Raw genomic sequence first — 15576 nt, 5'->3', positions numbered from 1 at the left:
TTACTTGATTTCCTTTTTATTATTTGTGAAATAGTACAACTATATGAAAAATGAAAAATATGCCATGGCTCCATTTACTGGTGTCATATAATGTTTCATGCTGTGGCTAATCCTTGGTGTTTCTTTTTAAAACCCTGAAACAAAAAGTCTGAACCATAGCCAAGGAGACAGGAACCTCCCCAAAACTTTCCACACTAGACTTTTCCATGCAGCAGTCCTTGTAGAAAATAAACATTTTTTGATATTCCAGGACTGCAGTAAGCAAAATGTGTATTAAATGAGATGAAGAATGGTCTATTTCAGCTGTGCAAATGAATGTCTGTGCACCAGTTATATCAACGGTAAGCCAACATATACCGAATGCAACTGTGGCACAAAGGAACTTCAGCCGCCCTCTTAGAAATTATAAGCATGCCATTATCAATCCTGTGACTATTTTATTGATGTCCTACATTGCTGTTTTCTTTTGTTTTTGATTCAAAGGTAAAAGTTTGGTTCCAGAACAGGCGAATGAAATGGAAGCGGGTAAAAGGAGGGCAGCAGGGAGCCGCTGCCCGAGAGAAGGAACTGGTGAACGTCAAAAAGGGCACGCTCCTTCCCTCGGAGCTTTCTGGCATTGGCGCAGCCAGCCTCCAGCACACAGGGGACTCACTAGCAAACGACGACAGCCACGACAGCGACCACAGCTCTGAGCATGCGCACTTATGATAAGACACGAAGGAGTTGCAGCTCTGTTCTCAGGAAAGACACGCTAACACAGGAAGCCTTACACGGACGTAATTGACGGATGCAAGCGACTCTCTCGCAATTAACAGAACCTTGAACTTACGGTGTCTGCTACTCTTGATTTTTTTTTTTTTTTTTACATGAATTCAGTAAGTGCCACACCTTAAAGTTGCCTTGTGAACAGAAGCAGAAAGCCAAGCTTGCTTTTGAACATTCCAAATTGGACTGTCATTCTAATGACAATGGGCAGGTATTTTTTGCTTTAGCTTGCACTGGAAAAAAATGCCATTGCTCTCAACAAAATAAATATTCTAATAAATAAATAACACAGTGCCAACAGAAACATGGTCTAGTGGGTAAGAAATGTATTTTAACTCTGTATATATCTACTTTATGGCATTTTTACTTTTCACTCATTTTTAGCAACGCATTCATATTAGCTGACAGCAATAGTCACTCATGAGAATTAAATGGCTTCTTTTTGTCTCTATTTTGTTTTGTGTCCCAGAGATAGCTACATGCAGACCATTGTGTTCAGAAAAGAGTCTGCTATGGAATGTCCTTATACCACAGACAAAACAAATCTTATGTTGCATTTACTATCAACTGCTGCTAATAGGAAATTATTAAACCTTGCTCTTCAAATTTTCTTATCTTATACCAGCAAAAGTTTTTTTTTAAAAAAAAAAAAATAGGATCATGCCTGTCCGGAAAAAGAACCATTGATTCATATTTTTATAGAATTCATTACCACAAATGTTTTACATGCGTTGACATCTTGGCTCATTTCAGCTGCTGGTCACAGTTCATCTACTCCTGAGCAGCACCTGATAAAGTCAGTAGAACTGTGGGTAGTAGCCTGTGCTATAAATTGGAATGTTTTTTTATTTACAGTAATGTAATAATATTCAGGTATTATAAAGACAGAGTTAACTGCCTCCATTAATGGTCACAATTTATTAAATAGCTCTGTGTAGAAAATGCAAAGGTCAAGGCATTCCCTCCCCCTTCCAGGCTTTTGTGTACATACAGTGAAATAATACAATCAAATTTTACACAAAACAGTGATTGTACTTGTAAAGGAAATGTTTAATAAATGATCCTTTTGGAAATAATTCTTGCTCTCCTTTCGGAGTTTTCATAGGTAACTCAAAATGTCAAAACTGTAAAATGCTCCAAAAATGTACCCTATGTTTGCTTTAGATAGTGCAAACCAGGTTTTCCATATTGGATGAGGCTTCTACCTTGATACATTGGGGAAATCCTTTCCTGTAGCAGGAAAAAGCAACCCTTAGCTACAGAAGTCTCCAGCCAAGAACAACAAGAAACATGCTAAACCGTTTTCCCAGATCTAAGGCAAATATTAAATGGATATTTTTTGTGGCATCTTGTGGAAAAGAAGAAGAAATTATGGCTTGTGTTCAAAAATGTGATGTAGGCCAAGCAAACATATATTGCAATTTAAAATATTTAAGATACGTAAGTACCTAAGGCATATAAGAAAAGGTGATGATATTAACAGGCAAATACATTATGCAAAATAACATGCTAAAAATAAAAGCAATTTATCACAATACTCCTCACTCTTTTGCCAATTGTCATGCTTTTGCTGCCACTGAACAGTCATTGTCCCCACACCCAAATAAAGACTCAATATATAGGATGAACATTATTAATAAAACTTGACTGCTACTGAAATAAACTCCTGACAGTGACAATAGTCTAGCAACCCCACCATGCTTCCAAGCTTGAAATTGGCTAACTGCTTCAAGGAGGCAACAGGCATCATCATCATCCACCACCACCACAAGCCATCCTTCCTTTGAAATCCTCCATTCATCACAATGGTACATTGGGTGATCACCAATATCTTTCTTTTATTGCCTGCCCTATCTATCTAACTGGTGGTGATATTGCCTGAGGCTCTCCACTGCACCTGTATTCTGTCAAGTCATAAACTTCTCTATGCTGTATGAGTTGCAGCATAACCTCTTTGACAATCAAAAGCACCAATCCAGAAAGAATTTCTAATACCCCAAAGATATTTCCTGTACTCAGGATGAAAACCTTGCTGCAGAAACTATATTGGACTTGCGGTAAAGGAACGAGCCTGTTTTATATGGGCTCAAAAGTCATTTTCTGGGTGAAATCCTTCATTCTTTTTCTCTAGGTGTGTGTGTGTGTGTGCACGCGCACGCGCACACAGACACAGACACACACATACACAGTGGTACCTCGGGTTAAGTACTTAATTCATTCCGGAGGTCCGTTCTTAACCTGAAACTGTAATTAACCTGAAGCACCACGTTAGCTAATGGGGCCTCCTGCTGCTACCGTGCTGCTGGAGAACGATTTATGTTCTCATCCTGAAGCAAAGTTCTTAACCTGAGGTACTATTTCTGGGTTAGCAGAGTCTGTAACCTGAAGCCTATGTGACCTGAAGTGTATGTAACCCGAGGTACCACTGTGTGTGTATATATATATATATGTAGCAGAAAGGGGAAAGAGCTGATCCATATAAGGGCCATGGCAAGGTGAGGAGGTGGGCTTTAAAAATTTGCCCTTGACATGATACCTGTTCTAGGGAGGTCCCCTGGGCACAAATGGAAGATACCATCCTGATGCAAATGGCAGTTGAAGCATGCAGGACAGGGGAGGGTCCAGACTGGAACCACAGCAGCGGCAACCCATCCCACGCATCCCACCACATCAGCCCCCCCCCCGAATTCTCATGAACTGTCACTTTTTTAAATCAAACACCACACAATCGCACAGTGCTGTGTGAATAACACCACATCTGTTTTTGCCAAAAAACTATCAGGTCTCTAACTTTGGTTCGGAGCAGATCAGGTCCTTACCACAGAACCTGATGTTCTCCACACTGGTAATTTAAGGGAGAGATAGATCTCATGTTGGGTGTGCAAGTGGGAGCAGGCAGCCACATATATCCCATTATTAAGCAATCTGCACCCAGTCGTACTGGGATCTGGCAATGTGGGCATGCCTGAAACTCCAGATATCTCAAAGAATCCATGCAGGATTTCACCACGTCACTAAGTGGAAATGAAACCAGCATGGTTTTTCAAATCTTGAACTCATGCAGTGTTTCTGGGGAAGGCAAACAGCACAAGCTAAGAACCAAGCATTAGTCCCAGCATTCATGTTGAATTTCCTGGCTTTTGTCCAGCAATCTCTCTTGGGTCAATACATATTTTGGTCTACGCAAACAATGCACGTATACAATTTAGGATCACCATGCAATATTGGCAGTAAAGCTTAACTACTTCTCTGCTGTAACTGAATGTATTACTTAAGGAAATATACTGGATGGATTCTGTACATAATTGGTAAATGTACTAAGTTTATTTTATACACACACGCCGATGAACATTTCAAGGCATTGTTGAGCATAGAGGCACAATGAAGTCCCTAATGCAGCTACTAATTTCAGAAGCCCTAACAGGGCTATTTCCAACGGAGAGAGGGAAAGGAGGCGGGGGAAGTGTGAGCCAAGACACAGTTACTACACAAAGGCACAAGCCTTCCATCTGGACGACCTTTCCCCTTTGTTGTTCCTTCAATCCTCTTGCACCTCCCAAGGGAACCATGAAGTTTATAGGCAGGCAAATTCCACGTGCTCCATGGAAATCTCTGGGAGAACCACAAAAAGAAATCTATCCCCTTGAGTGAGAAGTCTCCTTATTTACAGGAAGTTTTCCATCTGGAGACAGAATTACTGTCAAATAAGTATTTACAAAACTGCTTTGCTCTCAATCCCTCCCTCCCCCCCCCCACTCTCCCCACCCCAACTCCTTCTAATACAGGTATCAAAGCCTGGAACATTTACAAGTGTTTCTAATCTCCTTTGCTGGCTGGTTTACGGAGATGTGAGATAGACATACTTTATGTAAATAAAACTAATAAACATTGAAGCTTGTTTAAAATGACTGAATACAAGATAACGGCGCATTTGGAATATGGAGTTGTGTCTAAGGTTAAGAACGAGGCTTGGCCTGCAGCATGTGGCATGGAGGAAGACTGCAGTAGAAGGTGGGGAATGGTGAAAATTGGATGAGCCAGGTTGTGTGAGAGTTGCACCCCAGGCCTTTCCTTAATGGTCCCCTGAGTGCAATGGCGGACAGCAGGTTTCACTCTTTAGTAGATCCTATCCACTGTATTGCCCTTTCTAATATTTTCCAGAACTGTAATTAGATTTTACTGGTCGTGGAAATGAGAGACCCTGTGGAACGCCCTCCCATCAGATGTCAAAGAGATAAACAACTACCTGGCATTCAGAAGACATCTTAAGGCAGCCCTGTTCAGGGAAGTTTTTAATATGTAACGCTGTACTATTTTTAACACTTGATTGGGAGCCGCCCAGAGTGGCTGGGGAAGCTCAGCCAGATGGGCGGGGTATAAATAATAAATTATTATTATTATTATTATTATTATTATTATTATTATTGGAATAGATGTTACTCCAAATGATATGTTGAACTGCTAATATAGGACTTTTTTTTAAAGGAATTCTAGTGTCTGTTCTTCAATTGTCACTTTCATTTACATTAGAGTTAAGCCACTCTCAGCCAGGTGTCTGTTCATGCACAAATGGAGCAACACTACAGAGCAGGCTGCACAAACCAGCATAGGGATCTGTGATCTCTCTGATCAAGACAGCATGCTTTCCCTTCTCCAGCTATAGGAATTACTGAATTAGTTGCAGTTCAAGCTGGCCCTACACCAGGCAGAGGATGGTGGGGGACAGTCTCCCTGGCACTCCTCTTGAGCCTCCTCAAGAGCACAGAGTTGTATGTGCCAGTTCAGTTGGATTTTCTATGTGGAATGGAAGAGGGGGTGCCATTGTCCAAGCAACACATCTTAGGAAAGCTCTGTTCTCATGCCCATTCTAATTACTTACTACTTACTTACTTACTTACTTACTTACTTACTTACTTACTTACTGATTAAGTTTGTCCCAGTCACTGCTGCAGAGTGTTCAGGCAGAGGTGAAGCTAACTGTGTGAAGCATCACTCTAGTTGTTCAGTAAGTTTGTTACCCAGTAAATTTTCCATTGTGTCAAACTGTTTTGTAACCATTTGGTATGAAGACTCTGTAACTATGGCGTAGGCACTTCATGTGTTGTGCCTTCTTGCATGTTCCCCACTATTGCAGATTTTTGGAATTGGTGGTTGAGGGGATGCACAGAAAATGCACAGAATTCCAATACGCAAACAATATACCAGAGCCACACCATCAAGCAGCCTTTAGTTTTCAGACTGGTGGACACCAAAATCTACTTCCCTTGTGCTCTCCTAGTCTCAGCAGAACTGAAATTTAGAAGAGAATGTTATTTTGGGGAAAAGGAAAGCAAACTCCCTCCAACTGCTCCTTTTCTGGCCCATGGATGAGGTGAGTTTGGCCTCCTCCTTGCAATGCTATTCTTCCTAGGAAGCAGGAATGGTTCATGGTTCCTTGACCAATAGTTCTTCCCCTTAGTCCCAGAGCAGCTACGGCTTGAGACAGGTGTTCTTTTAGCAATACAACCAGTCACCATATTGCCCTGTTTAGGGAAGGACCATAACTCAGTGCTAGAGGATCTGCTTTGAATGCAGAAGATTCCAGGTTCAATTCACAACATCTCCATATAGGAGGTGCCTGTTCTGAAACTCTGGAGACCCACTGCTAGCTTGTGTAGATAATACAGTGGTACCTCAGGTTACGTACACTTCAGGTTACATTCACTTCAGGTCACAGACTCCACTAACCCAGGAATAGTACCTCGGGATAAGAACTTTGCTTCAGGATGAGAACAGAAATCGTGCTCCAGTGGCGCGACAGCAGTGGGAGACCCCATTAGCTAAAGTGGTACTTCAGGTTAAGAACAGTTTCAGGTTAAGAACGGACCTCCAGAACGAATTAAGTTCTTAACCCGAGGTACCACTGTACTGCAATTGATAGACAAATGATCTGACTTCCTTTGCTCCAATATAGAGGGAGGGGAATCCTTAAATGTCCTACCTGAAATATTGTAATGGACTGCTTTGGAGGGCTGGTGTATAATATATATGAAGTTATTTGAACAGAATTTGGAAGTTTTAGCATTATTAAGTGCACTAGTAAGTTTTACCTGCCATCTGGAGGCTGGTACTCAACATTTCATTTTTGACCAGTACTAAGATGGACCAGCTGAGAAATAATTTGTTATAAACATTGTTTCCTTTAATATCTACAAACATGTAACCTTCACTGGGCATTTTACCACAACTGTATTACTATAGAAAACATAATCTTCCGAATAATAAAAAATAATCTTCCAAACGTTTATGACTTTATTTGCATGTGCAGCTGACAAAACAGTTGAAATATATGGTTGCCAAGATACATTTTATCTTTCAAATTACCTTCATAAAAACTTTCACAGGAGTATATACATTCCAGTGAGGAAAGGAGCCAAACCTAAATATGACCCAACAGGAACAGAATACGATATTTCTATGATTCTTATGAATGCTTACACATAAGCAATTTAGAGAGGAAATGTTTGCATGACCTTTTAATTCATAAAGCATTCCAGCTGGAAGTCAAAACATTACAGTACACTACTCCTATTGCTCTATGCTAAAATAGTTGCCTAAGCATTTGGTTGTACCATGCACACAAGACTCCCAGAAGCAATTTCTGGAATAATTTTGCCATTCAGAAAATTGACTTCCATGTGCTTGGAATCTAGTACAAATGGGACATACAAATTTATGCTGATTTGCTCTGATCTGGCAATTCCTTTGGAGAACAGCAGCAACAATACAGACACACAGGCTGTGCACACATGGCATTTTAATGTGCTTTCAATGCATTCTCTGTGCCCGTCAAAAATGCATTGACCACAATGCATTCTCCAAATCGTGAAAAGATCTCAATTTTTTTAAAAAAGTGTTAATGTGTTTCTTCACTTTGCCATTTTAATGCAGAAATAAAATTTAAAGCTGCGAAAATTTGCATGGCCCTCATGCGTGAACTTTTGCAAGCCCTTTTGAAAAGCACCTTTCCAGGGATGGGGTGAGGAGTTTTACACCTGCTAGTGACATTCATGGTGACATTGCTGCTGAGTATAGACTGCAGGCACACCCCACCACTTTGCTCCCCAACCCTGCAGAGTCCGGCATCCACTTTCTTTCAGGTAGCCTCAGGGGGCAGTTGTGTGTTTCATGTCTGAACTTTTACTTCTATGCATAGTTATTCAGAAATAAGTTCATTCAGTTCAATGGGATCTATAAAGGATTTGCAGCTCTGAATATATTTCCCTGGAAATAAGTTCTAGTGATTTCAAATGGTCATACTTCCAAGTAAGGCTGTTACCCACGCAATTAAAACCATTGTTCTACGCAAACACTGTTCTACATTTTACTCAAATGTAAGACACACTGTGTTCAATGAAACCAGTACTCTAATTAGGGGGGGCAGAGGGGGCCTGTCTCCTAAACTTTGGCTAAGAATCCTTAGGCCAGGGGTCAGCAAACTTTCAGCAGAGGGCCGGTCCACTGTCCCTCAGACCTTGTGGGGGGCCAGACTATATTTTGAAAAAAGAAATGAATGAATTCCTATGCCCCACAAATAACCCAGAGATGCATTTTAAATTAAAAGCACACATTCTACTCATGTAAAAACATGCTGATTCCCGGACCATCTGCGGGCCGGATTTAGAAGGCGATTAGGCTGGATCTGGCTCCCGGGCCTTAATTTGCCTACCCATGTCTTAGGCAATAGCCTGTTTTTCAAAGGCTAAATGGTGTGTGCAATTTGTATTGTGCCATTCAATAATTTGAGCACTGAAAGGAGTGTACTCTCAGTTTAGCTTTAGGCAGTCACCTGGCTGGCATAGAATCATCATAAGGGAGATAGTTACCGTAATGCCTAAAAGAACATTAGTCAACAAACCTGCTATCTTATCATTTCCATTGTATTGCGTTAGGTAAGAAAGAGTAAATCATTTCACATTAGGATAATATTAGGTTAGGTTTTAACATATGTTCCCATATAGTTAGGAAGCGGGGGGGGGGGGGGGGGGGAGTCAAACTCTCTTTCCACCCTGATGTCTGTCTTGAATTTCTCTCAGTTTTTGCAGACAGTTTGGCTGGTTTCCAACATACAGCGTTGGCTGTCTGGTATGAAAAATGCCATCTGTAGTATATGGAAGTCCTGTTATTAAACAAAAAAGTGGGCTGCTAATTATTCTCTGGGCAGGTGCTGTTAAAGTGAAGTCATGTGTCAGGCATGGTATAACCTTGGAATTGCCTAAAATTGCCATATTCAGTTGGGAAAGTACAGCAGAACATAAAATGGAATTAAAGAGAGGGTAGAATGGGGAGCTTTTTAAAAGGGCTGCAATGACAGGCTGCTGTACAGAATGGAGAAGAGTAGTATGCATTTAAAAAATGTTAATAAACTTTGAGGATGTGGGTTGGCTTGTAAGTGTAAGTTTCTCAACACGGAAGGAAGCTTTTCTGGTTCATTTTTACATCCTTGATTTCGGTTCCTTTAACTTCCAGCTGGAGCTTTCCAAGGAATCTGAAAAACCTTAAAATAAAATGCCTGCATCCCAGAGCCCTGCCCCCCCAGGTGGAAGGTGAACCTCAAATAGTTAGTCTTAAATAGTGATGTGAAGCATGGAGAAAGCATAACACAAGTTCCTTTCAATAGTCTAAAACTCACCTTTCTGTTGTCTAAAACTGCCTTTAATAATAATTTAAAAATCCAAAATATCACATACATCAAAGGCAATATTAAATAAGAATTAACTGCTAAAAACTTTCAAATAGCCTTCAGGTCCTGCTTGCAAGTTTCTGAAGTTGGCCACTGTGAGAATAAGGTGCTGGACTAGATAGGCCACATCACAAGCTGCTTTTGACAATCTCCTCAACTTATTTACAATGGCTTATTAACTGTAATTCTATGCTGCTATTCAGCTCCTTTTGTTTGATGCACTTAAGAAAATTTTGACTATTATCTTTGGACAGGGGACGCGGATGGCGCTGTGGGTTAAACCACTGAGCCTCTTGGGCTTGCCAATCGAAAGGTTGGCGGTTCGAATCCCCGTGATGGGGTGAGCTCCCGTTGCTCGGTCCCAGCTCCTGCCAACCTAGCAGTTCGAAAGCACGTCAAAGTGCAAGTAGATAAATAGGAACCGCTCCGGCGGGAAGGTAAACGGCTTAGTCATGCTGGCCACATGACCCAGAAGCTGTACCCGGAAGCTCCCTCGGCCAATAAAGCGAGATGAGCGCTGCACCCCCAGAGTTGGTCACAACTTTACCTTTATCTTTGGACAAGATATGGGTTTAATATGGCTGGTTTTATTAATGCTGTGATTTTTGTATTGTATTCTGTTTTATTATTGTTGGAAAATGCAATTTCATCCATTTTTGTGCAAGCAGCCTTGAGTGGGTCTTACTCCTAAACGTGGCCTATAAACATTTAAAATAATAAATAACAAAATACTAAACCCACCTCATGAGGGTACTGTTATGCTAAAAGGCCCAAGCAAGCAAGCTGAAGGAAGGGCAGGGTTAACGTAATAATATATTAACTAAAACAAATGAGCCTACTCGACAGGGGTGTTGTGGGAAGAATCTTGGAAGAAAGGCGTAACATAAGTCTAACAAAGAAATACATTTGAACCAGAGTTTAGCAGGCTGGAACTCATTTACTATTCATTGCACTTTTATTCCACCGTTCCTTCGAGAAGCACAGTGGCAAACATGGTTCTCAAAACAATCAATCATGTGAGGTAGGTAGGCTGGAAGTCAGTGGTTTTCACAAGCTGTCTTAATCAGGCTAACCACTAACTTATTTTTAATCTCAGTGCTCAGCTATGGAACACAGAAAGGGCAGGATACTAACCTCTGAACATGTGCAGGGTGCGTATGTTTTCCACAAACTTATTGTATTATCTTTTCGCAAATTTAACTCAGCCTGCTGTGTACAGTATAAGGCACAGTTCAGGGTTCTGGTTTGTTTTGTTGCCTAGCCCTACCTTCCCACATCTGGTTAATTTCAAATTGCTACCATCCCTCAGTGAATTTTTATTTTTTATTTTTATGTGATGCCGGATGGGCCCTGGTGTTCTTAATATACTCAGCATCTGAATGTTTCAGTGACTTGTGATAATGAGATGTACACAAAAGGACTGGGCATGCAGCACAACTGAGATTGTTTCCTTTTTGGCAATGCCAGATTCCTGTTCAAAGTTACTATGGAATTTTTTCAAAGATGAGCAAAACATGAATAAAAAAGGCCAACATGTGTGGTGAGACAACCTGGCTAAAGCGGGAGCCAAGATCTCACTAAAATTAAATGCAGACGGCGTGAGGATAAACTTAGCAAATTACCTCAATGGTATTGAATCAAACAAACCAAGAATAGTCTAGAGAAATGCTGGGACCAGGATTTACATATATCTATGGAATGAGTCCTGCGAACTCACTTTTCTGAGGCCACCCACAAGGGCACAACTATTAGTAATTCTACTTATGTGCACTTTTTAGTGCAACTCAGGATGCATCAGATTATTTTCTCCTAGTTGTATAACAATTAAAATGTGGGCAACCCCCTTGCCCCAGCATCCGTCAACAGATGACTCCTTTCCACGTTACGACTTACAGGCATATACCATCAATAAATGTCACTTGAAGTGGATTGCTGAGTACAAGTGAAGTCTCTACTCAGCTATACAGCCCACTGGGCTACCTCAGGCAGTCTAGTCTACCTCACAGGGTTGTTGTGAGCATAAAGAGAGGCAAACCATATAGGCTGCCATGAGGTCTTTGAAAGAATGGCTAAATGAGAAAAAATATATGTCCTTCACAGCATATATTATTTGCTAAACAAAAATAAAAAAGGGGGGAGGAAACCAAAACCAAGTTCTGTGCTGTATTAACTGTGCTACAGGACTCGGGGGGGGGGGGGGGAATGAATTCTGTCAACTAAATGAACTATGTAAATCACTTGGCTTTATTTAAATTTACTGATTTTGCATAATCTTTTCTGCTACTGCAGGTTTGGAAAATAGCAAGGATTGAAATGATGCCTCCAGGAAATCTGTCTGCATATAATTTGTTTCTGTTAAAGATGCAAATTTATAAATATAATTTAAGAAATTCCAACAGCAATACAGCTTACCGTAGTGAAGATCGTGAGCAGGTGACCTGTGTGCCTCTGCAGGTGGTAACTGTTGATGGGCCCTTGTTTGCTCTCCCTTCTTGTGGTTCTTTAAGATGGACTTGGACCAGACCTTCAAACAAGAGGATGCCTTCAAATATAGGACTTTCCTCTGCAAAGTGGGACCCATGGTCACCCTAGCAAGTTGCTTTTCTGCAAGCAGTTTATTATTATTTTTTATTTTTTATTAAAGATTTTCTTAATTTACAAAAGTGTGTACAATGTCTCTCTCTCATATATTCCCCCCCCCCCCATGTACCATTTTTACAAATCAATTTCATTTGTTGAGACATTAGGAAGAAAAGGGGGAAAGAGGTGGAGGGGGGAAAGATGGGTGGGATCAGGTGGCGATGTTCTATTTTACTTACTATATGTAGGGTTTGGTGTCAGCGTTGCTTGTGCAGGTTCTTTGCTGTTCACTCGTGTTCCTTTGGTGGTGAGAGAGGTTGGGGTTGGCTTAGGGTGTGGTTATTCATTTGTGGTTGGCTGTGGCGGTCTTTGTTTTCATGTGTGAGTGGGGTGGGTGGGTGTTTTGGATCAGGTTAGCCATATTGATTTGTATGCTGTTGGTGGATTTTTGTCGTTGTCTTGTTGGGCTGTGTATGTGATACTGGGGTGAAGGTGTCTTCTTCTATTTGTCCCTGTGTCAGTTTCAGTTTATTGCAAGAGGTTTACATGTGGCTGGGGTAACATCTAATTGATTCTCTCACACAGAGAAGGATCAGTCAAATGTGCCAATTCCCAAACGCAGACTGGATTGGGAAAACCTTCAAAGAGAGGATTACCATCTGGGCTCATGTACACCCTGAGTGAGATACATGCTGAGGAGTCCATCATATTCCTTGTAAAGTGTAGATGGATATTGAATGTTGTGTACATTATCAGATTAACATTTGTACAGAGTGATTGTGAAAGTGCACCATACACTCACTTCCAGGTGTGGCTGGCTTATCAAGTATTCCCAGGGGAGAAAACCTTAGATGTGGATGCTACCACTGCCTCCTGACTGAGATTCAGGGTAGCATTTTGTATCCACCGGGCCATGGACTTGTGCCAACCTGATTTATTTCTGTCTACCCTTAGCAAAGGAGTTGGCTTAGCTTCTTCCGCTGGTAGGAACTGTCTAATCTTTGCTTCCTTTGAGAGCAATGGGAACCCTCCAGATGCAAGACTCCTAGGGCCTCTTCAGACATTATCTTTTCCATGTGTACACCTAAGTAAGTGCAGTGTGAGCCCAAAATTGGCTGCAACTTTTTGTTGTGTGGCAGAGTTTATGGACATGTACTGTGTGAAACTATTGCTCACCAAACACTTGGCTAGGTGGGAGGGCCTCTGCAAATAAATGTGCAAAAGCATAGCTATTCATATTTCCAGACTTCCTCCCTGCAATCCCTTGAAGTATGTGAATTTGCTGCTTGTGATACATGCATGAAAAGAACAGGCTCTACGGCTGACCTACACCCATAAAACAGAGCAGACTCTAAAGTAAGTATTTTACAATTTATACACTGCTTCTCTAGATAAATATATTCAAGGCAGTGCACAGCCTAAATTTCATCAAAACAAAACCACCTCACAACTCCGGGAAACTTGGATCTAATTGACATGTTTTTAGGGGGCTGCTTCTTTAATTTACAGGACCCTCTCATTGCCACTTCGTGCTCCTTTGCTGGAAAGGGTGAAAGAGAAATTGAGTAAATAAATCAAAGAGCCATAGAATGATAGAATTTTAGAGTTAGAAGGGACTAGAGTCATCTAGTCCAACCCCCTGCAATGCAGGAATCTCAACTAAGCATCCACAAAAGATGACCATCCAACCCCTGATTTAAAGCCTCTAATGTCTACCAATGTCTACCAACAATGCGGGATTGCATGCCCGCATTGTTTAGGGGGTGGAGGTTTTCCCAGCGTTATACCGTATTTTTCGCTCTATAAGACACACTTTTCCCCTCCTAAAAAGTAAGGGGAAATGTATGTGCATCTTATGGAGCGAATGCAGGCTGCGCAGCTATTGCTGAAGCCAGAAGAGCAAGAGGGATCAGTGCGCACCGATCCCTCTTGCTCGTCTGGCTTCACGGATAGCCACGCAAAGCCTCTTGAGCGCAGCCGGAGCGCTCCTGCCTCTTTGCTTAAGAGGCTTTGCATTGCTTTCTTGTTTCTTGTTTTCCTCCTCTAAAAACTAGGTGCGTCTTATGGTCGGGTGCATCTTATAGAGAGTGAAAATATGATGTCTTCTGGTAGATGTAATGTCTAATGTCCACCACCATCCAATGAAGTCTGTTGCACTGTCGAACAGCTCCTACTTGTCAGGAAGCTATTCCTGATGTTTAGTCGGAATCTCCTTTCTTGTAAATTGAAACCATTGTTTGGGTCCTACCCTCCAGAGCAGGAGAAAATGAGCCCAGGACACCCCTATGGCACCCCACTTGTCACTTTTTTCCAGGATTATGAGGAAGCATTAGTGAGTACTCTTTGGATTCAGTTAATCAACCAGCTACAAAGCTACCTAACAGTTACCTCATCCCCTTGGCATTTTACCACTTTCTCCACAATAATATCATGGGGGACTTTGTCAAAAGCCTTGCTGAAATAAAGATGCACTACTTCCACAGCATTCCCCCTGATTCACCAAGCTTCATACGCTATCAAAAAAAAAACATGAAAGTCATCTGGCATAACTTGTTTTTGAGAAACCCATGCTGGGTATTAGTAATCACAGCATCCTTTTCTAAGTCCTCACAGACCAACCTTTACCGTATTTTTTGCTCTATAAGACTCACCTTTTCCCTCCTAAAAAGTAAGGGAAAATGTGTGTGCGTCTTATGGAGCAAATGCAGGCTGCGCAGCTATCCCAGAAGCCAGAACAGCAAGAGGGATTGCTGCTTTCACTGCGCAGCGATCCCTCTTGCTGTTCTGGCTTCTGAGATTCAGAATTTCCCCCCCTTGTTTTCCTCCTCCAAAAACTAGGTGCGTCTTGTGGTCTGGTGCGTCTTATAGAGCGAAAAATACAGTAATTATCTGTTCTGCAACCTTTCTTGGTATCGATATCAAGCTGACCGCTCAGTAATTACCAGGGACTTTTCTTCCCGTACCTTTTTGAAGATTGGGACAACATTTGCCTGCCTCCAGTATGCAGCGACCTCACCTGTTTTCCAAAAAGTCTCAAAGATTATAGACAGATGTGATTACATCTGCAAGCTCCTTTAGTTTAGTACCCTTGGATGCAGCTCATCAGGCCCTGGAGATTTGAATTCACTTAAAGTAGCTAGGTTTTCCATTACCACATCTTTTCTTATCTTGGGCTGCAGGGAGTGAGCTCCTTGCAACGTTTATTCTGTTATTACCAGGTTGGGCACTGCTATGCTTTTGGGTGAAGACACAGGAAAAGTAGGTGTTGAGCAGTAAACTAATCAAAATGACGAGACTATTTTCTTTGCAATTCTCACCTGCAGCATCTTCTATGTACCTTGAAGTTGCTGCACTTGAGGTTTATGGGCTCACACTATATTGCTCATCCAACTAAACAATGTATGTGGGTGGAATAAGAGCTATGTGAACTAGCTTATGGAAGTGTACCAATTCAACTGTGTTTGTTAAGGACTCCAGACATTATATGATCAGTGTGTTCTTAACAGCCC

At 41.5% G+C, this 15576-nt stretch overlaps 1 protein-coding gene across 1 annotated transcript in view; it reads left to right on the top strand.

Annotated features, from left to right (window-relative positions):
• Positions 1-1841, top strand: part of MEOX2 (mesenchyme homeobox 2) — a 66912-nt gene extending 65071 nt beyond the window's left edge. The window contains exon 3 of the mRNA XM_081834919.1: positions 484-1841. Coding sequence (XP_081691045.1) covers positions 484-708 — 225 coding nt within the window. The 3' untranslated portion in view covers positions 709-1841. The remainder of the gene's footprint in view (positions 1-483) is intronic.
• Positions 1842-15576: the final 13735 nt, after the last annotated feature.

The sequence above is a fragment of the Podarcis erhardii genome (assembly GCF_964252035.2).
Source record: "Podarcis erhardii genome assembly, chromosome: 12".
Taxonomy (NCBI): domain Eukaryota; kingdom Metazoa; phylum Chordata; class Lepidosauria; order Squamata; family Lacertidae; genus Podarcis; species Podarcis erhardii.
The sequence above is the reverse complement of the archived record's forward strand: the minus strand, read 5'-3'. Positions and strand labels throughout refer to the sequence as shown.